The sequence below is a fragment of the Lynx canadensis genome, chromosome D1, assembly GCF_007474595.2.
Source record: "Lynx canadensis isolate LIC74 chromosome D1, mLynCan4.pri.v2, whole genome shotgun sequence".
Classification (NCBI taxonomy): domain Eukaryota; kingdom Metazoa; phylum Chordata; class Mammalia; order Carnivora; family Felidae; genus Lynx; species Lynx canadensis.
The window spans coordinates 6,667,447-6,693,441 of record NC_044312.2 but is presented as its reverse complement, the minus strand read 5'-3'; the positions used below and the strand labels follow the sequence as shown (position 1 = coordinate 6,693,441).

The following is a 25,995-nucleotide window of genomic DNA, read 5'->3' as shown; positions in this document are numbered from 1 at the left end:
GAAGGGCCACCCCATGACTTAATGGGCTTTGATGTGGGCAGCTACATTTTAATTTTCTCTGAGAGCACATTCCCTGGGGTAAACTGTGCTTTGCAGTGGAATAATGACCATGTCAGATATTTGGATTGCTAGAGAGTATCTCATTTAGAAGTCAGTTTCAAATCACATTCCTCTGGTAGTTTTTCTATCAAAACAAAATAAAAGCTCCCAAACGAATATTTATCTCGGAGTTTAAATCTGTTGGAATGATAAAAGGATCTAAGAGTTAAGCATCTGTAAAATATTTGAAGCTGGGTGAAATCGCAAATACTAATTCTAATAATCTCTGTTAAATTTGAGTAGAAGCCAAAGGAACTAACCGAATCCCTGGGAACACTTTCAATATAAACTGTTAATCCTATGGTCATGACTAGTAACTCGAATTATAAGAGTTGAGGAAAGGCATAAATTGTCTGTACAAGCACAAAATCAGCCCTACACATGAGAAAATGGGTCATGTGGAGGATGGTGAAAAGTCTCTTGTCCCTCTCTGGTAAACTGATGATAATGCTATGAAATGGAAACCAGGCTATAAAATAAAGTAAGCCATTCTGCCTGAATTTTCAGGATTAGGTACCCATACTCCTGCACACATGCATCATAGCTTTAAACATCACTAGTTTTCTCTGATTATGGGCCAGACACATTAAATATTTTTTTTTACATCTTTTTTTAATGGACTTCTTAAAAATTTGTTTTGAGAGGGAGTGTGTGTGTGTGTGTGAGTGAGTGAGCGAGCGAGCAGGGGAGTGGCAGAGAGAGAGAGAGAGAGAGGGAGAGTGAGAATCCCAAGCAGGCTCAGCACTGTCAGTACCAAGCCCAGTACAAGGCTCAATCTTAAAACCTGAGCCAGTATCAAGAGTTGCACACTTAGCTGACTGAGCCACCCAGACACCCCATATTTTATTATCTTATTTGATCTTCTCAAGGGCCCAGAAAAGTAGCAACTGCTTGCTCTATGATACATTGGTGGAAAGCAAGGTCCCAAGAGGATATATGTGTGCTATAAACTGCTTTTCTTTTAAATGCCAGAAAACACTGAAAGACCGTCCTTGATCATAGATTTTTATTCATTTGTTCATTTAGCTATCCATTTATTCAGGAACTCGTTCAATTTTTAACAAACCCTACTCCAAAGAAAGCTTCCTGAAAATCCAGCCTATCCCTCTTTTTTGCTGTATTTTATTGTATATGTGTATGTTACATATACAATATGTATTGTGTATGTGTAAACAACATATGTATTATTAATGTATATGCTGTGTTCACCAGTTGATGCATATTTGAGTTTTATAAAGCTTATACAAACTTAAAAAATGTTTATAACTTTGCTTACAAGTTTGTGTGTGGACTTAAGTTTCATTTCATTTGAGTAAATACCGAAAAGTAGTTGCTAAATTGAGTTTACTATCTCACTATTTGTTTTCTGTTTGTCTCATTTGTTTCCAACCAAAAAATGTGCCATTTTTTCCTACATTCTTATGGGTTATTTTTAGTATTCCATTTTGTCTACACTACTAGCTTATTAACTTTAGCTGTTTGTTTTCATTTTTAAAAAGTAAAGCAGAACACATTAAATCTAATCTAAAGTGGGAACTGTAGATTGCCTAAACTTGGACATGTTTCTAAGAGCCAAAGATAAATATCTTAGATATTTTAAGATGCATTGTAATTTTTGAACATTTTTTATAGAAGTAACTTAGTCTTTTAACAAAGCCTTTTCTGAAGTGTATACTGAAGTGTAATGTCTTATGATAAGCCATAAACTGATCTGTGACCATTCCTTGGCCAGCATATGCTACCACAAGTGACCATATTATTCTGAGAAAGGTTACTTCTGTTACTACATTGTGTTTAGGGAGGTATTTCTCAACCTTATTTCATTATCATACCCTTAAGGAGTATTTTTAGACTCCCCCCCCATTTCCAAATATTTTAATGTCACAAGTACACTATTTACATATTGTATGTATATCTGTGACTTCTGCATAAAAACAGTGGTATTTTCTTTGTTCCCTTGCTGCCTCTGTACCAATTTTCATCCCCTTAAGGCTATGTTGTTCTTTTGAGAATGTTTGGTCTGCAGAAAAGCAAATCCACTTTAAGGAATTAGATTTCACACCACCACCTGTTAGAAGTCTCAAGTGGTTATGAATACATCTGGGTGATTAGAACTTTTGAAACTCTCCCATGGAAAGAAATTGTTTATCTTCAGTTTAAATTCTGAAGCATATTAAAAGCTCCACCTGCCCTGATTCCAGAGTGACTCCAGTGGTTCTTAACATATTTTAAACTTCTGTATTCATGAAATCCTAGTAGCAGCTGACTTACTACAAATAATGTAACTCAAGAAGCAGACCTTCATAAAAATGATAACTTCTCAGCTGGCTGTAGAATTATAAGGGTTTATATTTGAGGTCTTTATTTGTAAAAAATAAAAAAGGAAAAAATAGCCATTTATCCTTGATCTGCTTTCCTATTTGAGGTGATTTCACATCTTCAGTGATAGAGATATTGAAGTAGTAATATATGAGATAAAAGGTTTCTTCTGTTTCTAAATGTCCTCCCATACTCCAAAGGACATATCTTTGGGGTTTTTATTGGTATATTTATTTGTTTCTTCCTGTAGCATTAGTTAACAAAAGGTTGGAAAACTGATTCATCACCTGTAAGTAGAAAGTGGTGAGTTGGTTCCCAGATCCCAATTAGGCCATTTCCTAAAATGGGATGACAGTTTTCTGGCTCTTTCCTTTTATAACCTTCATATATAATGACTTCATAGGCACTCTTGCTACTTTTTTGACTTGGAGGGTCTGGTTAAAGACACAGTTCCAGGTGAGAAGAGTAGAACCTTATAATTTTAAAGTTGGAAGAGACCTAAATAATTGCATTGGTAGTTAAATACTTGAGTACTGTACCAGCACTGAGATGAGTCTACTACAAAAGTATCTGATAAGAGGAGTATAATACATGCCAAAAAAGAGTCTCTGAGTAAGTGGTAGTTACCCTAGACCTGAAAAATGAGTTGGAATTAGCTAAACTAAGAAAGGATAAGCTGCCCAAGCAACAGGAATGACATTTACAATGGCCTTGATATCAGAACATTCATGAATTTGCACAATTGAGAGACCAGTTAGTCTGAGAGAGATGGAATGACACAAGTCTCAAGAAGAAATTGGGATGGAAAACAAGTAGAACTTCATATAATATGTTAAGAATTAAGGATTACATTTTTACTTTGAGTTTATGTACCACAACATGTAGAATTCAGTGGTTTTCAGTATATTCACAATGTTGTGCAACCATCATCACTATGTTAATTCCAGAATGTTTCTGTCATCCCAGAAAGAAACCCCAAACCCGTTAACAGTCACTCCCACTTGCCCCATCCTCCCCATCCTCTAGCAACCACTAATTTCCTTTTGTCTCTGTGGATTTGCCTATTCTGGACATTTTATATAAATGGAATTATAGTAAAACCTTGGTTTGTTGAGCAGAATTCATTTCGGAAACATGCTTGTAATCCAAAGCACTTGTATTTCAAAGTGAATTTCGAGAACCATTGACTCAGTTGTGATCACGTGACATTCATTGTCATGTACTACTAGTATTGTGAGACATCACTGGTTTATCAGGTTAAAGTTTTGTATTAGAAATGTTCACTGCTCTTACAGAACACTTGCAGAACAAGTTATCCAAGGTTTTACTGCATACAATGTGTGAGCTTACTGCTGCAATCCAAGGTTTTACCGTATACGATACGTGATCTTTTGTATCTGACTTCTAGAATGTAATGTTTTCAGGATTCATCCATGTTGCAGCAAGTGGAAGTAGTACTTTGCATGGCTGAATACTGTTCCATTGTATGGATATTCCACATTTTGTCCATTCACTGATGGACATTTAAGTTGTTTCCACTTTTTGGATATTAAGAAAAATGCTGTGAGCACTCATGTACAAGTTTTGTTTGGACATACTGTTTCAGCTCTCTTACATATATACCTTAGTAGAATCACTTGGTCATTTGGTAATTCTATGTTTAATATTTCTGAGAACTTCACAAGGAATTTTCTAACGATTTTGTACTACTTAAGTTCCTACCAGCAATGTATGAGATTTCCAGTTTCATCACATCTTTGCCAATATTCACGACTGTCTTAATTCTGGCTATCCTAGTGGTATGAATTGGTGTATCCCATTGTAGTTTTGGTTTTAAATATTCCTAATTACTAATGAAGTTGAGCCTCTTCTCAGGTGCTTAATGGTTTGTTCTTTATAAATTCTGGATTGTAGTTCCTTATCAGGTAGATGAGTTGCACATATTTTCTTCCGTTTCATCCATTGTCTTTTCATTGAAAGCACAAATTGTTTTTAATTTTGGTGAAATTCATTTCATCTAATTTTTTCTTTGGTTGCTTGTTCTTTAAATGTCATAACTAAGAAACCATTACCTGATCTGATGTCAGAAATATTTACACCTCTGTTTTGTTCTAAGATTTTTATGGGTTTTGCTCTTAAACTTACATCTTTGATCTATTTTTAGTTAATTTTTATATTTGGCATGAGGCATGAGGATCCAACTGCATTCTTTTGCATGTGGGTATCCAGTTCTCCCAGCATCAGTTGTTGAAAAGACTATTTCCCCCATTGAGTTGACTTGGCGCTGTTTCTGAAAATCAGTTGACCATAAATGTCTGGACTGTGAATTCTGTCCCATTGATCTATGTGTCTATCCTTATGCCTGTAACATATTAGGTTGATTACTATTACATAGTAGTATATTTTGAAATGGGTGTTTCTCCACCAGCTATTTCATCTTGAAGATTGTTTTAACTACTCTGTGTCCCTTGTATTATGGATGTTAGGATCAGTTTGTGAATTTCTGCACAAAAGACAACTAAAATTTTGATAGAGATTAAGTTGAGTCTGAGAGTATTGACATCTCAATAATATTAACTCTTCTAATCCATTAACAAGATATATCTATCCATTTGTTTAGTCTTTAATATCTTTGAGTGGTATTTTAGTTTTTAGTATAATTTCCTTCTTTTGCTAAACTTATTCCTGTTTTATTCTTTTTGATGCTGTTGTAAATGAAACTTTTTTTAATTTCATTTTTGAAATTCATTGTTCATTGCAAGTATATAGAAATGCAGTTAAATTTTGCATATTCATCATGTATTCAGCAGCCTTACTGAAGTCATTTATTGACTTTAATAGTTTTTCTGTGTACATGGATTCCTTAAATTTTCCTATTTAAGACATCATATCATCTGCGAATGGGGATATTTGATTTTTTTTCCTTTCCAATCTGGACGCTTTTTATTTTATTTTCTTTCCTAATTGCCCAAGCTAGAACCTCTAGTACAGTGTTGCATTGAAATGGCAAGAGCAGGCATCATCTTGTCTGTGATCTTATGGGGGAAGCTTTGACTCTTTCACCCTTGAGATGTGATATGTTACCTGTGGGATTTTCATAGATGCCTTTATCAGGTTGAAGAAATTCCCTTATATTCCTAATATTTGCATCATGAAAAGATACTGGAATTTGTCATGGTTTTTCTGCATCTTATGAGATAACATGGTTTTGTTCTTTATTAATATATAGGGTAATGGCTACTAGATATTTAATATCGTGTGTTACATGGATTTATTTTTGTTTTATTGAACTGGTCTTGCATTTCTGGCACAATTGTACTTTGTCATGGTGTATAATCATTTTTAAATGTTACTGAATTTATTTTGTTAGTATTATGTTGAGAATTATTACATCTACTTTCTCATGGGGGATATTGGTGTGTAGTTTTCTTGTGATGTTATTGTCTGGTTTTATTATCAGATTATTACTACCATTAACAACTAAATTGGGAAATCTCTCTTTTATTTATTTATTACTTTTTTTAAAAGAGTTGGTGAGGGGCGCCTGGGTGGCGCAGTCGGTTAAGCGTCCGACTTCAGCCAGGTCACGATCTCGCGGTCCGTGAGTTCGAGCCCCGCGTCAGGCTCTGGGCTGATGGCTCAGAGCCTGGAGCCTGTTTCCCATTCTGTGTCTCCCTCTCTCTCTGGCCCTCCCCCGTTCATGCTCTGTCTCTCTCTGTCCCAAAAATAAATAAACGTTGAAAAAAAAAAATTTAAAAGAGTTGGTGAAATTTTTTCAGTGTTTGATAGAATTCATCAGTGAGGCCATTTGATCCTAGGCTTTTCTTTGTGAAAAGATTCTTTATTACAGTTAAATCTCTTTACTTGTTTTAAGTCTGTTCAGATTTTCTCTTCTTTCTTGAGTCCGTTTAATGTCTCTGTAAGAAGTATCTGTTTTACCTGGGCTCTCTAAATTGTTCATAGTACATACAACTATTCATAGTATCCCTTTATAATCCAGTTTATTTCTGTAATTTAATAGTAATGTCCCCCCTTTTCATTTCTGAATATAGGAATTTAAGTCTTCTTTATCAGTCTCATTACAGATTTGTTGATTTTTGTTAGTCTTTTCAGAGAATCAACTTTTAGTTTCATAGATTTGTCTCTTTTGTTATTCTCTGTTTCATTTTTTTTTCTACTCTATTTTCTTTCTTCTGCTTTCTTTTGGGTTTAGTTTGCTCTTCTTCTAGTTTATAAAATGGAAGGATAGGGTATTGGTTTGAGATATTTTATCTGTTTTTTAAGTTTTTATTTATTTATTTTGAAAAGAGTACATGCAGGAGGGGCGGAGGGAGGGAGGGAGAGAGAAAATCCCAAGCAGGCTCCAGACTGTCAGCACAGAGCCTGACACAGGGCTCAAACCCATGAAACATGGGACCATGACCCAAGCCAAAATCAGGAGTCAGTTGCTCAACTGATTGAGCCACCCATGCACCCCCAGGATTTTATCTTTTAAATACAGGTATTTACTGGGACGCCTGTGTTGTTGAGTTAACCCAGCGTCTGACTCTTGATGTAAGCTCAAGTCTTGATCTCAGAGTCATGAGTTCAATCCCTGCATTGGGCCCTGAGCTGGACGTGAAGCCTGCTTTGAAAAAAAAACAAAAAACAGGTATTTAAAGCTATAAATATGCCACTAAGCACTGCTGTAGTTGTATCCTGTTTTAGCATGTTGCATTTTTGTTTTTGTTTATCTCAAAATATTGTCTCCTTTTGTTTTCTTCTTTGATGCTTTGATTATTTAAGAGAGTGTTGTTTAATTTCTGAGTATTTGTGGGGCACCTGGTTGACTCAGTCGTTTGAGCGTCTGACTTCACCACAGGTGATCGCAGGGTTCGTGGGTTCAAGCCCCACGTTCGCTCTGTACTGACATTTCAGAGCCTGGAGCCTGCTTTGGATTCTGTGTCTCCCTCCCACCTCCCCCTTTTGCACTCTCTCTTTCTCAAAAATAAATAAACGTTAAAAAACTTTTTAAAAAATTTCTGCATATTTATGAATTTCTTATTATTGATTTCTAGTTTCATTCTGTTAGGGTCAGAGAGTATCCTCTATATAATTTCCATCAATTTTTAAATTTATTATATGTCCTAATACATAGTTTATCCTGGAAGATGTTCACATACACCTGAGAAGAATGTATATTCGGCTATCGTTGGGTGTAGTACACTATAGAAGTTAGGTCTAGTTGGTTTATAGTGTTCAAGTCTTCTGTTTCCTTACTGAACTCTCTAGTTGTCTATTCATTATTGAAAGTGAGACTTTTTTTTTTTTTTTAATTTTTTTTTCAACGTTTATTTATTTTTGGGACAGAGAGAGACAGAGCATGAACGGGGGAGGGGCAGAGAGAGAGGGAGACACAGAATCGGAAACAGGCTCCAGGCTCTGAGCCATCAGCCCAGAGCCTGACGCGGGGCTCGAACTCACGGACCGCGAGATCGTGACCTGGCTGAAGTCGGACGCTTAACCGACTGCGCCACCCAGGCGCCCCTGAAAGTGAGACTTTTTTGAAGTGTGTAACTTTTATTGAATTGTCTAGTTCTTGTTGCACTTTTGTGTGTGTCTCCTTTGTGTTTTGTGTATCTTTTGAATGATTGGATATTTTTTCGCCATCTTTGCCCCTACTAACAATGTTTGTCTTACTTTGTCTGATTCAGTGTAGCCTCTTCAGCTCTTAGTTCCTGTATGAATGGTGTATCTTTTTCCATCCTTTTATTGTAATCCATTATTTAAGTGTTTATTTCTAGAAGAGGGAGAGTGAGTGGGTGAGGGGCAGAGAGAGAGAGGGAGACAGGGGATCTGAAGCAGGCTCTGTGCTGACAGCCCAGAGCCCCATGTGGAGCTGGAACTCACAAACTGCGAGATCATGACCTCCTGAGCTGAGGTCAAACACTTAACCGACTGAGCCATCTAGGCGCCCTGAGAGAAGGAATATGAAACAGGCTCCACAGTCAGCATGGAGCCCGACATGGGGCTCAATCCCACAATCCGGGGATCATGACCTGAGCCAAAATCAAGAATCAGATGCCCAACCAAATGAGCCACCCTAGGGGCTCCCCTAGGATTCCCTTTAATATTTCTTATAGAGTGAGTCTGCTAGCAACAGTGCGTCTGGGTTTTGTTTTGTTTTGTTAATGTGGAAATATCTTAATTTGTCCAATTTGAAGGAGTTTTGCTGGTCTTGGTTGACTTTTTTGTTAGCATTTTGTATGTGTCATCTCCCTGCCTGTGGTCTCTGTGGTTTCTAATGAGAAAAAAGCCATTAATCCTGCGGATTGCTTGTATGTGATGAGCTGTTTCTGATTTCAAGATTCTCTCTTGGTGTTTTGACAGTTTGAATATGCTGTGTCTAGGTGTGGATTTCTTTCACTTGATCCCACTTGGAGTTTATTGACCTTCCTGCATGAATAGATTAACGTGTTTCCAAAAATTTTGGAAGTTCATTATTTGTACATTATTTCTTCAAATAGTCTTTTTGCTTTTTTCTGTGTCTCTTCTCTTGGGACTTTGATAATGCGTGTCTTGGTACAGCTGATGATACCCCACAGCTCCCGGGGATTCTGTTCACTTTTCGCGATCCTATTTGTTTTTGTTCCTTATGCTGGATACAGATCATTTGATCTGTGTTCAGGTTCACTAATTCTTTCATCTGCCTCAAATCTGTTGAGCCCCCCTCTAGAGAATTTCTCATTTTAGTTCTACTTTTCAACTCTAGAATTTCTACTTGGTTTTTATTTTGTTTATGCTTTTTGTAGAATTTCTGTCTTATTTCTGTTTGGTGAAACATTGCTCTCATAATCTTTTTAGGTATTTATGAATAGTTTTCTTTAATTCTCTGAACTTATTTAAAATAGCTGACTTTTTAAAAGTTTTAACTATAGTGTCTTGGTTTCCTTAGGAATGATGTCTATTGACTACTTTTATTTCCCCTTGCATATGAGGCATACTTTCTTGTTTCTGTGCGTGTCTCATAATTTTTTGTTGAAAATTTGACGTTTTAAATAATATAATGTGACAACTCTTATAATCAGACTCTCTTTGTTACTGCACTTTATTGCTTCAGTAGTGGCTGTGAACTGCTGCCTGAACTAATTCTGTAAGGTCTATAGTCTTTAAATTTATATCCTATGATTGGAGAATGATTTTTTTCATTTTTTAAATTTATTTTTTTTGTTTTTTTGTTTGTTTAATTTTTTTTTCAACGTTTATTTATTTTTGGGACAGAGAGAGACAGAGCATGAACGGGGGAGGGGCCGAGAGAGAGGGAGACACAGAATCGGAAACAGGCTCCAGGCTCTGAGCCATCAGCCCAGAGCCTGACGCGGGGCTCGAACTCCCGGACCGCGAGATCGTGACCTGGCTGAAGTCGGACGCTTAACCGACTGCGCCACCCAGGCACCCCTAAATTTATTTTTTTTAATGTGTATTTATTTTTGAGAGAGAGAGAGGGAGAGCCAGAGCTTGAGCAGGGGAGGTCCAGAGACAGCGAGAGACACAGAAATCGAAGCAGGCTCCAGGCTGTGAGCTGTCAGCCCAGAGCCCAACGCGGGGCTCGAACTCACAAGCTGTGAGATCATGACCTGAGCTGAAGTTGGACGCTTAACCGGCTAAGCCTCCGAAGCGCCCCCATCCCCCTGCCTTTTTTTTCATTTTTTAAACGCTTGCTGTCAGTTAGTCTCCCTTTGTTTACCAAGGGGCTGTGTGTATATTGGGCACACTTCAACATTCAGCTAAACCATTGACGACTCTGCCTGAGCTTTCACTTCCTGCTTCCGGAGAGCCTTACCTAGTAAGCCAGAGGCGAGGGCTTGGGGCCTTGGCACGTATATTCTGAGTATGCACGTTGCCCTACAGTTGCACGTGGCCTCCTACTATCTCAGGAATATGTCCTAGCTCTTCATAGCCTGCCATGTACTCTTCATGCCCCAGCTTTTTTTTTTCCTTTTAACTTTTTTGAGTTAGCTTGTTTGTCCTACTCTTCTGTCACAGGCAGCTGTAGTGTTTAGCAATTCGTGCCGGTAGTTTTAAGCAAACATCTTAAAGAAGTTTCTTTGCACTGGGTAAATTCGGATTCATCTCAGAGACAAGCCATGCAACCAGAGTTTTACAGGGAATTTTCACACAGATCACATTATGACAATTTCTGGAAATGAGTCTTTTGAAAAATTCCAGCATATCCAGCCCCTCCCTTGGCTGCTAGGCTGTTTGTTTTAATTGTGATTGCAGGCTATTGACTTTCAAGTATATATTGCTCAGCTAGGGAGATGATCATGGGAATAGAGCTAGTTTAAGTGCCAAGATGTTCATTATACGTGATGTTCGTCTATGTTTCTTAAATGCTCTCAAAACTTTGATTATATTCAGAGTTTTGTGACCTTTTTTTAATAATTTGTGCTAGCGTTCTCATTTCTTTTATGGACGAGAGGATTTTTGGAGGTCCTTATGTTGCCATTCCTACTGAAACTGCTAAGATTTTAGAAATTTAAACTGAGAGATACAGGAAGTGATGAAAGGGCTTTACACATGATCAAAGGGCTTTACACAAGGGTTTAATTTCACCAGCTTTGATCCACAAGTCAAGGCAAGTGTGATGTTTTATACATGAAGCACCTTAGTTCTGCAGAATATAAGTGATTTTTTTTGCCCTATATTCACAATGCTTATTTTAACAGAATGGAAGAAGAACCTGGTCTCCCAGGAGCCTATCCAATGTTCTTTCTGTACTATACTACCTTTTTTTAGTGGTTGGTAATGCTAAGAAACAAAACAGCAAGGATAGACTGACTGCTAGTCAGGTCGTATGTGTGCAAGTACCAAGCACTGATACGTAAGATTGTTCCATAAATGTTGGTTAGATGTAAATGCTAATAAAGTTCTTGTTGAAATAGTGTTTTGACTCCCAAAGGGCATAAATTAAAAATCAAAAGAGTGCCGTTCTTGCCTTTTTTGAAAAGTAGGTCTTTTGTTCATTTTTCTCTTAAACCAGCAGGCAAATAAGTGAAATGTACAAGTAAGTAGCAATTTTAGGAGAATGTAGTATTTTTTGATAAGCCAGTAAGTTAATTTATACTCTATGCCATCCTTGTGAGTATGGAGTTCATGGAGTAGAAGAACATTTATCATTTCCTTATTAGTTCTCCTGTTATTGATCATTATTTTATTCTCTTCTAAGCATTACTGGGTGTTGGTTGCTGTTTATCAGACACCTTATATTTCTCGTTTACCTGGAGTTTTTTTCCATCAAACAGCCATCTATTCTATGAAGACTACTTTGTACTGAAGGCCATACTGGTGTTTCTGGGCAAGGCTGCAGAATCCCAGCACATTCTACCTAAGGGTTCATTTGTGATATGAAACTGCTGTAGCATTTCAACAGCATTTTGGTAAAAATAGACAAGCTTACTGGCATCACCTAAACTTCTGTTTTTCATTTAGGTTACTTGCAACAGGAAAACCTCACCTCTACCTGCCAGACTTTTATTTTGGAAAGTTCAAATTTAAAAGAATATGCCGAACATTGTACAGATGAAGGTTTTATCCCAGCCTGCTTACTGGTGAGTGATGTTCCTTACAGGAAATATTTCCTCACTGGCCAACATGAGAGACTGTAAACACAGTCTTAAAATCAGCTCATTAGCAGTATCAGAATTCGTAAAGATTTGATAGTATTCATGCATGAGTGGAAAGACCCAGAGAAGACCAATCCTTTTTTCACACATTTATTTCACACAATTACAACTTTGCCTCTAAGAATCAGTTTCAAAATGACTCTCTCATTTCTAATTAATTCCACTACTGTTTGTCTTGAGGCTTACTTGTTTTCTGCTTGCTATGGACTAAAATATTTGTGTCCCTCAAGATGCATATGTTGAAACCCCATCACCAGTGTGATGCTATTTGGTAGTGGGATCTTTGAGAATTAATTACGTTTAGATTGGGTGGTGAGGTTGGGCCCCATGTGTTGTGATTATTGCCTTTGTAAGAAGTGGAAGAGAGAGATCTCTCTCCTTGAATAAGCACAGAGGCGATGTCTAGAAGCCAGGAAGGTGGCCCTCACCAGGAACTGAATTGGCTGGCACCTTGACCTTGGACTCGCTGGCCTCCAGAATAAGAAATGCCTATTATTTAAGCCACCTGCTATATAGTGTCTTACAGTTAACCAATTTTTTCCTGCATCTGGTTGCTTACTTTAGATAAATAAAAAACAGGTATTTTGTTATCTTTGTTGTCACTTCAGCTGTGCTGACAGCTCAGAGCCTGGAGCCTCTTCGTATTCTGTGTCTCCTCCTGTCTCTGCCCCTCCCCTGCTCACAGTCTGTCTCTGTCTCCGTCTCTCTCTCTCTCAAAAATAAATAAACATTAAAAAAAAAAAAGATTACTAGACCAACAGAGCATCATTGGGAATACAGTGGGTGTATTTTGTAACCACGTTATTTGACATAGTATTTTGTTAATTTATTTTAAACATGCCTCCTTAGATTCATTTCAGCTGTCACAAACAACATTCTTTTCTGTAGAGGAAACCTGAAAAGACAAGTAAAACTGCTAGAGAATATCAAAGATAGTGCAGTCATTTAAGATGTCCATTCTCCCCATTTTGATCTATAGATTCATTACAGTTAAAATCCCCATAAGCATTTTTATAGATAGCAACAAGCTGATTTCTAAATTTCATGTGGAAAAGCAAAGGGACTAGAATACTCCAAACTGTTCTTAAAAAGGATAAGTTGGAAGAGTCCTATTACTTAATTGTAAGACTTATTAATGAGTTCTGGTCATCATGATCCGGTGATGTTAGGGAGAGGTTTGGCACTTACATCAGTGGAACAGAATAGAGCCCAGTGTAGACCTATGCAAAACTGATTTGTGATTGAAGTACAAAGGGAATTCACTGGAGATGGTAATTTATCAACAAATGGAGATAGAGCAATAATCATGCAGATTCAAAAAAAGATTCTCTACACATACATCATACAAAGTCTACCAAAATGGATAATAGACCAAATGTACAGCATAGAACTATAAGACTTTTCAGGAGAAAATTTATGTTAACTTGGATTTGATGATGAGTTTTAAGTATGACACTGACAAAGAGGAAAAATTGGTAAATTAAACTTCCTAAAAATTTAAAAATTTTGCTGTACAATAGACTGTTCAAAGAAGGACCAACCATAGGCTGGAAAAAAAAAATTACATTATCAGTTATGTGATAAAGGATTTGTACCCAGAACACCCTTTTAAAAACTATTAAAAATTTTTTTAATGAAATTATTTTGGGGGTGCCTGGGGGGCTCAGTTGGTTAAGCATCCTCCTCTTGATCTCGGCTCAGGTCATGATCTCATGGTTCGTGAGTTCGAGCCCCACATCAGGCTCTGTGCTGACAGCTCAGAGTCTGGAGCCTGCTTCAGATTCTGTGTCTCTCTCTCTGTCTTTCTGCCCCTCCCTTGCTCTTACTCTGTCTCTTTCTCTGTCTCTCTCAAAAATAAACATTAAAAAAAAAAAAAACCTCTTTAAAAAGAAAATCTCTTTTTTTTTTAAAATTTTTTAATGTTTATTTTTGAGGAAGACAGAGAGAGAGTGTGAGTGAGTGGGGGAGGGGCAGAGAGAGAGAGACACACACACACACAGAATCTGAAGCAGGCTCCAGGCTCTGAGCTGTCAGCACAGAGCCCCATGCTGGTCTCGAACTCATGAGCCATGAGATCATGACCTGAGCCGAAGTCGGGCACTCAACCAACTGAGCCACCCAGGTGCCCCAAAAAAGAAAATCTTTTTAAAGGGCAAAGGATCTGAAGATGGCAATAAGCTAATTTAAAAACTCCAAATCATTTGTCATTGGGAAAATGCAAATTAATACTCTAAAGAGATACCAACAGGGGTGCGTCCATGGCTCAGTCCGTAAAGCCTCTGACTTCGCCTCAGGTCATGATCTCACCGCTTGTGAGTTTGAGCCTCACGGGGGCTCGATGCTGACAGCTCAGAGCCTGGAGTCTGCTTCCAATTCTGTGTCCCTTGCTCACTCTGCCCTTTCCCCGCTCATCGTCTGTCTCTCTGTCTCTAAAGAATAAGTGAAACATTAAGAAAAAGAGAGAGATACCAGCATATATATATTAGAATGGCTGCTATAAAGAACAGTTTAAAAACTGTCAGATCATTAGCAGTAATGGTGCAAAACAGCAGGAACTCAACATTTATTGCTGCTGAGAACGTAAAATCATACAACCACTTTGAAAAACAAATTGGCAGTTGTTTATAAAGGTAAACATGTGTTCCCCATGTGACCCAGCCCTCATACACCCAGGTACTTAATCCAAGTAAATTGCAAAACATGTTCACACAAAAGCCTGCACACTAATGTTTATCTGTGATGGTCAAAAACTGAAAACAACCAAGCTGTCCTTTAGCCAATAAACGGATAAACTGTGGTACAGCCATAGAATGGAATACTACTAAACAACAAAAAGCAAACATGCTGTTGACTCAAAAAGCATGAATGAATCTTAAATAAATCCCTCGGAGTTCTACTAAATTAGCCATTCTCAACAAATAATGAAAATGTAATGTAGATAATGGGAGCCAGGTTTCTCTGTGAGAAAGAACATACAAATAAGATTAAGAATGGTCGCGGGGGTGGGGCACCTGGGTGACTCAGTGGGTTAGGTGACCAACTTTGACTCAGGTCATGGTCTCACAGTTTGTGGGTTCAAGCCCCACTTCAGGCTCTGTGCTGACAGCTCATAGCCTCTAGCCTGCTTTGGATTCTGTGTCTCCCTGTCTCTGCCCCTTCCCCACTCACTCTTGTGCACTCACATTTCTCTCTCTCTCTGTGTCTCTCAAAAATTAATATTTTAAAAAGAATTTTTTTTTTCAAAGAAAGGGCAGATTAGGAGTGGGTCCTTACAGTTTTAAAACTTAGGTGACTGGATCCCTCCCTTGCAGCTGAAAACTGCTTTTCTGCCTTTGGACTATCTTAGCTAAAAAAACATAGTCTTAGAGTCTTATTCAAACAGACAAGGTCCTTGGGGTGCCTCGGTGGCTCAGTCAGTTAAGCTTCTGGCTTGGGCTCAGGTCATGGTCTCATGGTTCATGAGTTTGAACCACACGTCAGGCTCTGCACTGATGGTGCGGAGCTTGCTTCGGATTCTCTCTCTCCCTCTCTCTCTCTCTGCCTCTCCCCTGCTCACTCTTCACTGTCTCTCTCAAAATAAATAAATAAAATTTTTTAAAAATTTCAAACAGGCAATTTTCTCGACTCGTGGAAGATTTGATGGAACTCCTAACTTAAGTGACTCTTTATTTTTGATAACTTGTTCTTCACCCCCATCAAAAAATCCAGGTCTTTTATAATGTTATATAGACGTTCTGTGGTGGAAGATTATTGGCAGTGTTGCACAATTTTTGTAATGCTTGATTTTTTTCTTTTCAGTCCTTGTTTGGAAAAAACTTGACAACAATTCTGAATGAATATGTAGCTATGAAAGCAAAAGGTAAGAATTCAAGTTCAGGGATTATTTTTATCTAATTTTTAAGTAGAAATAATTTTTAAAGGATATTAATGCCTCTTGCAAATCAAAAGAAAACTTTTCAAAAAACAAAACAAAGCAAAAAACTTATCTCCATTACGATGAGAGAAGTTTTACTGGGAAATACCTAATTAAAAAGTTTGCATTTATATTGAGAAATTGTAAAAATCTGAATGCTGATGAATGTAACAAAATAAATTTTGTAAAAAATAAAACTCCTAAATGTAGGTCTCTGCCTTGATGAACAGCATTGCTACGTGTTAGAGAATTTCAAGATAACATTTTAAGTCCTTTGTAGTCTAAATCTGGACACAGGACCCAGTCATAAAATTCTGATTTATATTAACCAGAATATAAATTAATACTTGCCTAAGTTAATATTTTAAGGGGAAAGTTAAAATTGTTTTATCCTCTAATATTATTTTTGTAGCTCAGAACATTAACAAGAATTACCATAAAACAATAGCATTGAAAAAAAGGAAAGATGCTTCATGTTTATTGAGTATTTGTCTGTAGGCAGCTTTGTGCTAGATGCTTTCATATGTTTTGTAAACAGTCCTTAAACTAACCCAGTAAGAGGTATTTATTGTTAAAATCCATTTTTATTGTTAAGATCCCAGGAAACTGAGAATTAAGCCAAACAACTTTTCCCAGATCGCAGCCCTAGAAACTACAGAGAGTAATATTAAATTTTTTTTAAATGTTATGTTTGTTTATTTTGAGACAGAATGAGTGTGAGCTCGGGAGGGGCAGAGAGTTGGGGGGAGAGGGAGAATCCCAAGCAGGCTCCGTGCTGCCAGCACAGAGCCTGAAGCAGGACTTGATCCCACAAATCGTGAGATCATGACCTGAGCCAAAATCAAGAGCCTGAGACCTAACCGACTGAGCCACCCAGGTGCCCCTCTACAGGAATTTTTACAGTGTAAATAACATCAAAAACTATATGCTTTTGCAATATGAACGTTTAATCCCATTTTTATGTTGGGTAGCTTTCTCTGGTTTGAGTTTTTTTAAGTATATGGCAAAGATTTTAAATATCCTGTAAGTTCCCCAACACTGTGGACTTTAAGAGCATATCCTTAAAAAAAAAAAAAAAAAAATCAGTTCTCAGGAATTTTACCTGTAACTCTTAAGTATAGTAAGCGGTGGTGCTTTTTTTTTTCTTAATTTTTTTTTTTTTTAACGTTTATTTATTTTTGAGACAGAGACAGAGCGTGAACGGGGGAGGGTCAGAGAGAGGGAGACACAGAATCTGAAACAGGCTCCAGGCTCTGAGCTGTCAGCACAGAGCCCGACCTGGGGCTCGAACTCACAGACCACGAGATCACGACCTGAGCCGAAGTCGGCCGCTTAACCAACTGAGCCACCCAGGCGCCCCAAGCGGTGGTGCTTTTATTGAGGGGTTGCTGACCAATCACAGTAATTTGGACATGAAAAAATTGGTTGTGGAAAAATAATTTCCATACTCACAGGAGTTTGCATAACCTTTATGAAATTTATTATAAATCACATTATTTTAATTCACTTGTAAATGTCACATGTTGTCAAATAGAACAGATTTAAGATAGTTTGTCCTTTCGGGGGCACCTGGCTGGCTCAGTCAGTGGAGCATGTGACTCTCGATCTCAGGGTTGTGAGCTCACCATGTTGGGTGTAGAGATTATTTAAAATTTTTTAAAAATCTGTAAAAAAAAAAAAAAAAAAAAAAAAAAAGGAAATAAAATAGTTTGTCTTTTATTTAATACAAAGAAGATATAAAATCGTTCTTAAAAAGCTTCAGAGGCTTTACAGATGTCCATTTCCACTCATTGCATCGGATAGTCAATGGCTTGAGAAAAGAAAGAAGTACAGCTTTGCAGGTCATTTTACAAAGTAGGCTTATTTCGTAGTTTCCAACATAAGGTCAACAGTTGAGAGAAAAGGTTTTTTCCTTGTTGATTTTGTGACCAAATTAAGTGATGAATTTTCTTCAGCCATATTCATTAACTTTTCTTCTTCTGTAGAAACATCAAATGATGTTCCAGCAATTATGTCATCTCTGTGGAAGAAGTTAGACCATACGCTTTCCCAGATCAGGTAATAAATAAAAAGCCTGTATAGTAAAGTTATCAGAACATACATGATGATTTGGGAATGCAAACACATGCAGAAAGCTCTTCAGATTTAAATCTTCTTATGACCCACACAGTGCACTTCTGTAATACTGATCTAATTTTAAATTTACTCCAGAGGTTATGGATATTCCTGTTTTTTATTGGAATAATTTGAAATAAAATACATATTTAATAAAATGTTTAGAAATAAGGAAATTGAGACTTACACATGTTTAATGATATTCCCAAAGTCCCTTAGCAATTTAGAGGCAGCTCTCTGGGTACAATATAAATCTAATCCAGCCTTGTGTGAATTTCCTTACACAGTTGAATCTTCATTACTCATGCAAAGAATTGATGTGTTGAATTCGTGCCTCATTGGTTCTTCCCCTGTAAAGAAACAAGCCTAAATAAAATGCTACTTGTGGAATCTTCTAATTTTGGAATTTTCTCATGGTACTAATATGCACCTTTTACCGAGGTCATGGCCATGTAATGCCCTACTGGTAAACAGCTCTTACCTAACTTTAGAGTGTAGTATAAAAACAGTTTCTTACCCTTTCTCCCAGAGAAAGTGGAACACTCAGCATAAATGCAGCAGGGGGCTTCATTTCCTTCCCAGTTTAAACTGCTGAAATGGCTTCAAATGCTTTCTGTCTAACTCTATCACATCTTATTTGGTTCTCTTACCTTTATTCCCCCTTTCTTGACTTTTTTCTCCCCTTTCAAATAATCTTGAAAGACATTCAATTTAATTAGCACCTATAAATATTTATAAGTTACTGAGATGTTTTGTTGAGATGCTACATAAAAATAAAAGGCTCTTAGTCAAATATTCTCCAAGACTGGTGTGTGTGTGTTATTAAAAATGCTTTTTCAATTTAGTAAGTTTTATTGCTCTTTTTCATAGAGACTAATTTAACAGATTTCCCAGGAAGAGAGCACTGTCTGTGATTGGGTAACCAGTTCGTAATAAAAGGAGAATCACCTTATACTGTGAATTTTCTTATATGTTTGCTTTCCTGTTTGTTTTCCTTCTTTGTTAGACACTGGATAAAATAGTTTTATAAGTAGTAAATTTGTTAAAAGCAGGATATTCCTTGAAATTACCTTCGGGATTCTGACATATTTATGTATGGAGTCCTATGTGAAATGAAGAATTTCTTTGTGAAGGTATCACTGTAGTGATAAAAGGTAATTAATAACTACAGAATTTTATCCATGGCTTCCTTAAATATATAGACTTCCTAAAGTCAAGTCGAATTCTTAATGGGATGTCAGAGTTCTCTAACGCTTACCGCATTGGATAAAAACTTGATTATTAAAATTCGGTGTGTGTGAGTGTGTTAACATGCCACCATTCTAAAGCAAGTAAGATTGGTCACCCCTCAAAAAAATGTGCGTATCTTTTTTATCTGAGAGAGGTCTATTATCTTTTAATTCAGTTTACTTCAGGTCTAACTGTTAATAAACTAGACCGTATCTTTTAACATCTAACTCTTTTATTTGTTAGGAGCATGCAAAGTTCCTCAGGGTTTGTTGCCAGTCAGAGAGGTAGGTATTCAGCTTTATAAATAATGTTTAGCATTAATTCAGACTTAAACTGTCAAATTTATGCTAAGTATATATTTTGTTTAAACTACCGCTCTTTGGGGTGCCTGGGTGGCTCAGTCGGTTAAGCGTCTGACTTCGGCTCAGGTCATGATCTCGCACTCCGTGAGTTCGAGCCCCGCGTCGGGCTCTGTGCTGACAGCTCAGAGCCTGGAGCCTGCTTCCGATTCTGTGTCTCCCTCTCTCTCTGACCCTCCCCCGTTCATGCTCTGTCTCTCCCTGTCTCAAAAATAAATAAACGTTAAAAAAATTTTTTTAACTACTGCTCTTTGAAGTACAGTTATTACCATAATAGGAAATTACCATAATAGGAAATTGTAGAAAAGAGCATTTGAAGTACTCCCTGTTTTTTTTCATTGACTCTAGTGTATTCATGTCTTTAATTCTCATTTCATTGGTTTGTTTCTTAATTTGTAGAGGTGTTATCAGTATGAATTACTAAAGAAATATACTCATAGATTTATAAACTTTGTGTATACAGTTGACCCTTGAATCACACTGCTTTGAACTGGGTGGGTTCACTTATTCACAATTTTTTTCTGTAAATAAATACAGTACAGGAATATAAATGTATCTTCGCTTCCAATGACTTTGTTAATCACATGTTTTCTTCTCTAAGGCTACTTTGTTGTAAGACTACAGTATAATATAACATACAGAATATGTGTTCAATTGTTGGTTATTGGTAAGGCTTCTGGTCACCAGTAGGCTATCAGTAGTTAAAGTCTGGGGGGAGGGGCGCCTGGGTGGCTCAGTCGGTTAAGCGTCTGACTTCGGCTCAGGTCACGATCTCACCGTTCATGAGTTCGAGCCCCACGTCGGGTTCTGTGCTGACAGCTCAGAGCCTGGAGCCTGTTTCGGATTCTGTGTCTCCCTTGCTTTCTGCCCCTGCCCCCCATTGTGCTCTGTCTCTCTCTGTGTCAGAAATAAATAAACATTAAAAAAAAAAAGTCTGGGGGAAGTCAGAAGTTATATTTGGATTTTTGACTGTGCAAAGGGTCGGTGCTCTTAACCCCTGTGTTGTTCAAGGGTCAGCTGTATGCATTTTAGTTTGTTTCATACGAAATTAACACCTAAACTTAGTTGTTACTTCCAAGGGCTCTTTTTCAATCTATAGCTCTAACATGTTATTAAATAGTAGGATGTGTATCACATAGACTTGTTAAAATTGCCAGAGCACTCTGACACTGAGTTAATTTTTTAAATTCTCCTGTGTTGCAGTCCGAACAAGAAGTGGAATTGCAGAAATCAAAAGGCAGAGAAAGCTCGCGTCTCAAGCGGCTCCCGTCAATTCAGAGTTGCTGACTTTAGCGTATCTTTCAGGACAGTGTCCTGCTACTACTCCTTCAACAGCCACACAGCTTGTCCGGTCAGCTGGCCAGATTACAGCTCCTGTGAGGTCAAATTTTGTAGTGGTTAACCATTCACAGTCACAAGACTCTGTGGCCAGTGAGTTTAAATTTTGTTCTCTGAGTTTTGTTTTTAGTCACATTGTGTAAATAGATGATATATTACTGTCTTTATAAATTGTAAAGTACTATAAACTGGAACAGACTTTGGGTAAGTTTGTCTTAAAGTGAGCATGTTGTTATACTTAGAAAACATTTTAATCTAGAATTCTTAGCTCTATTCTGAGGTCCAACCTTGAACTTTCTTCTGATTCTCCGTTTTCTACATTAGTAGAAAAGACTTGTGTTATATTTGATTTTAAAAGTAATACACAGTAAATTTGACCGCCTCCTTATATTTGTCCATGCCAGTCTCCTGGAACGAACAGTGTTCTTCCAATTCACCTCCATCTTTATCTACATGTTGAAAATCATGCATATTCTGTGAATCTCAGAGCTGGAGGTACACGTAGAGATCGTCTAGTATAGCTTGCTTGTTGTGTACTTGAAATGGTTGAAAACACCTGATACTAAGGGGCGAAAAGCTATTTAATAACAGGGTTGGGATTAAAATTCAGATGCCAGTCTCACTTAGACAAGTTTTCTTTCTCTTCTGTGCAGCTGAAACTTACTGCCATCCATGACATCCTCCCTCATTTCCATCTGTTCTCCAACCTTTTTTACACCCCTGGGTAAAAACATGTAGTATATACACACTCTAGTGTACACTTAGTTTATAATTCTTACACTTCCTCCAGTCTGCCATGTTTTGTTGAGACTGTGCTGTACTTAATTGCAAAACCTGAAGTCAGACAATGGGGCGCCTCAGTGACTCAGTCAGTTGAGCGTCCAACTTTGGCTCAGGTCACGTCTCATGGTTCGTGGGTTCGAGCCCCGCGTCAGGCTCTGTGCTGGCAGCTCAGAGCCTGGAGCCTGCTTCAGATTCTGTCTCCCTCTCTCTCTGCCCCACCCCCCCACCTGCACTCTGTCTCTCAAAAATGAATAAATGTTAAAAAAAATTTTTTTTTAATCTAGGGGAGCCTGTTTATAATGACAAAATACTGAAAATAATCTGAATCTTGTCTGCTCAAATGGTGGTCAGTGGACCAGAAGTATTAGTATTACCTGGGAGCTTGTCAAAAATGCATAATCTTGGGGCGCCTGAGTGGCTCAGTCAGTCAAACGTCCGACTTCAGCTCAGGTCATGATCTCTCGGTTTGTGAGCTCGAGCCCTGCGTCGGGCTCTGTGCTGACAGCTCAGAGCCTGCATCCTGCTTTGAATTCTGTGTCTCCCTCTCTCTCTGTGCCCCTCCCCCACTTATGCTCTGTTTCTTTATCTCGCTTAAGAATAAATAATAATAACATTAAAAAATTTTTTTTTCCCAAAAATAAATAAACGTTGAAAAAAAAATTAAAAAAAAAAAAAAAGGGGCGCCTGGGTGGCGCAGTCGGTTAAGCGTCCAACTTCAGCCAGGTCACGATCTCGCGCTCCGTGAGTTCGAGCCCCGCATCAGGCTCTGGGCTGATGGCTCAGAGCCTGGAGCCTGCTTCCAATTCTGTGTCTCCCTTTCTCTCTGCCCCTCTCCCGTTCATGCTTTGTCTCTCTCTGTCCCAAAAATAAATAAACGTTGAAAAAAAAAAATTTAAAAAAAAAAAATTTTTTTTAAAAACCTGAAGTCAAACGATAGATATTACTCATTCTAATATATTCTACAGTGCCTTGAACATAGTGAAGCATTCAGTGTATGCTAACTGAATTTAATATAAAATAATCATTATGTGATGCTGCTTATTCCATTAATTCAAGTTTAGAAAACTATTCCATGTCCTTGACTTAATACTTTTTTTCTTGAAATACAGCTGGAGAGTCTTTAAGTATCATTCCTGGTCCTCAGGAAAGGAAAACTCAAGCCAGTGTAATGTCTCCTGCTAGACGCAAAAGGTAAATGCCTTTTAAAAGGAAGAGTTTCTAATAACCATTAAAATTAAATAAGAATTACACCAGGATATTTACATTATGAATAAAATAACAAGAATGGATTCACTTCTTGGGATTATTTACTATTACATTCATTGCAAAATGCATTTTTCTTCCCACATTTTAACCTCCTTGATACCTAGTTGTATCTTATAATCAATGGCTTATCACTGTTTTGTTGGAAATCTTTTCTTTCTAAAATAGTGCATAAAAATATGTCTTAAAATTGGTACTATCAGATTTTTTTAAGTAGGCTGTTTTTGAGTAAATATAAATAATACTGGCATTTTCACAAACAAATTATTTAGAGTCTCAAAGTCAGAAATCTTTTCAGGAAGTCTTTGAGATCAAAGTTCTTTCTGTACTTAGTCCTGTGTCTTTGTTTGAAGGATATTTCAGAAAAGAGAGAGAATAGTTTTTAAATGCTTTTTCTGATTTCTTAACTGCCATGCCATGGGTATTTTTGTTACGGTTTTTACTTGGTTGTCTCCCATTCAAGGCTGACCTCCCCCCCTTTTATTGTTTTAATAGTAAAATAATGGTAACAGTATCTAACATTTATAGAAACCTTGGCCCTTTTTCTTAATTTATTGTTTAATTTACATCCAAGTTAGCATATGGTGCAATAATTATTTCAGGAGTAGATGCCTTAATGCCCCTTACCCATTTAGCCCATCCCCCTCCTACAACCCTTCCAACCCTCTGTTCTTCAAAAGTCTGTTATGTTTTGTCCCCCTCCCGTTTTTATATTATTTTTGCTTCCCTTCCCTTATGTTCATCTGTTTTGTATTGTAAATTCCTCATATGAGTAAAGCCATATGATATTTATCTTTCTCTGACTAATTTTGCTTAGCATAATACCCTCCAGTTCCATCCACGTAGTTGCAAATGGCAAGATTTCATTCTTTTTGATTGCTGAGTAATACTCCATTGTATATATGTACCACATCTTCTTTATCCATTCATCTGTCGATGGACATTGGGCTCTTTCCATACTTTGGCTATTGTCGATAGTGCTGCTATAAACATTGGGGTGCATGTGCGCCTTCGAAACCACATACCTGTATCCCGTGGATAAATACCTAGTAGTGCAATTGCTGAGTTATAGGGTAGTTCTATTTTTAATTTTTTTGAGGAACCTCCTTACTGTTTTCTAGAGTGGCTGCACCAGTTTGCATTCCTGCCAGCAGTGCCAAAGAGATCCTCTTTCTCGCATCCTCATCACCGTCTGTTGTTGCCTGAGTTGTTAATGTTAGCCATTCTGGCAGGTGTGAGGTGGTGTCTCATTGTGGTTTTGATTTGTATTTCCCTGATGATGAGTGATGTGGAGCATTTTTTCACGTGTCATTTGGCCATCTGGATGTCTTCCTTGGAGAAGTGTCTATTCATGTCTTTGGCCCATTTCTTCACTGGATTATTTGTTTTTTTGGGTGTTGAGTTTGAGAAGCTCTTGATAGATTTTGGATACTAACCCTTTACCTGATAGGTCGTTTGCAAATATCTTCTCCCATTCCGTCATTTGCCTTTTAGTTTTGCTGATTGTTTCCTTCACTGTGCAGAAGCTTTTTTATTTTGATGAGGTCCCAATAGTTCATTTTTGCTTTTGTTTCCCTTGCCTCCGGAGACGTGTTGAGTAAGAAGTTGCTGTGAACGAAGTCAAAGAGGTTTTTGCCTTTCTCCTCGAGGATTTTGATGGCTTCCTGTCTTACATTGAGGTCTTTCATCCATTTTGAGTTTATTTTTGTGTATGGTGTAAGAAGGTGGTCCAGGTTCATTCTTCTGCATGTTGCTGTCCATTTTCCTAGCACCACTTGCTGAGGAGACTGTCTTTTTTCCATTGGATATTCTTTCCTGCTTTGTCAAAGATTAGTTGGACATACAGTTGTGGGTCCATTTCTGGATTCTCTTTTCTTTTCCATTGATCTGAGTGTCTGTTTTTGTGCCAGTACCATACTATCTTGATGATTACAGTTTTGTAGCATAGTTTGAAGTCCGGGATTGTGATGCCTCCAGCTTCGGTTTTCTTTTTCAAGATTGTTTTGGCTATCCGGGGTCTTTTCTGGTTCCATACAAATTTTAAGATTGTTTGTTCTAGCTCTGTGAAGAATGCTGGTGTTATTTTGATAGGTATTGCATTGAATATGTAGGTGGCTTTGGGTAGTATCAACATTTTAACAATGTTTGTTCTTCCGATCCAGGAGCATGGAGTATTTTTCCATGTTTTTGTGTCTTCTTCAATTTCTTTCATAAGCTTTCTCTAGTTTTCAGTGTATAGATTTTTCACTTCTTTGGTTATGTTTATTCCTAAGTAGTTGATGGTTTTTGGTGCAATTGTAAGTGGATCAATTCCTTGATTTCTCTTTCTGCTGCTTCATTGGTGTATAGGATAGCAAACAATTTCTGTGCGTTGATTTTATAATCTGCGATTTTGCTGAATTCATGGATTAGTTCTAGCAGTTTTTTGGTGGAATCTCTTGATTTTATAATCTGATTTTGCTGAATTCATGGATCAGATCTAGCAGTTTTTTGGTGGAACCTTTTGGTTTTCCATATAGAATATCATGTCATCTGCGAAGAGTGAAAGTCTGACTTCCATCTGGCCAGTTTGGATGCCTTTTATTCCTTTGCATTGTCTGATTGCTGAGGCTAAGACTTCCAATACTTTGTTGAATAACAATGGCGAGAGTGAAACCTTGGCCTTTTTATGAAGTCTTTTCACATACTTCACTTTATTCAGTTATTTCATAAAACTAATAATACAGTTGGTCTTATCCCATTAAAAAGTAGGTCTAAGAGTCAGAACCTACCTTGCTTCAGACCACATAGTAAGTGGTAAAGCTGGACCTCAGATTCATTTTTTATTAATCCAAATTTAGTAATGCTTTTCTGTTCTACTGCCCTTTGTTCCCACCACAAAGAGGAAAAATGCCTGGTGTTCCATGATCTT

At 37.5% G+C, this 25,995-nt stretch overlaps 1 protein-coding gene across 2 annotated transcripts in view; it reads left to right on the top strand.

The window, feature by feature from the left end:
• LOC115524555 (protein NPAT) overlaps positions 1-25,995 on the top strand; it is a 53,452-nt gene that overhangs the window by 6,579 nt on the left and 20,878 nt on the right. For both annotated transcript variants that reach the window (XM_030330921.2, XM_030330922.1), the window contains exons 2-7: positions 11,890-12,008; positions 15,882-15,942; positions 17,982-18,054; positions 19,585-19,625; positions 20,904-21,131; positions 22,931-23,012. In XM_030330921.2, coding sequence (XP_030186781.1) covers positions 11,890-12,008; positions 15,882-15,942; positions 17,982-18,054; positions 19,585-19,625; positions 20,904-21,131; positions 22,931-23,012 — 604 coding nt within the window. The remainder of the gene's footprint in view (positions 1-11,889; positions 12,009-15,881; positions 15,943-17,981; positions 18,055-19,584; positions 19,626-20,903; positions 21,132-22,930; positions 23,013-25,995) is intronic.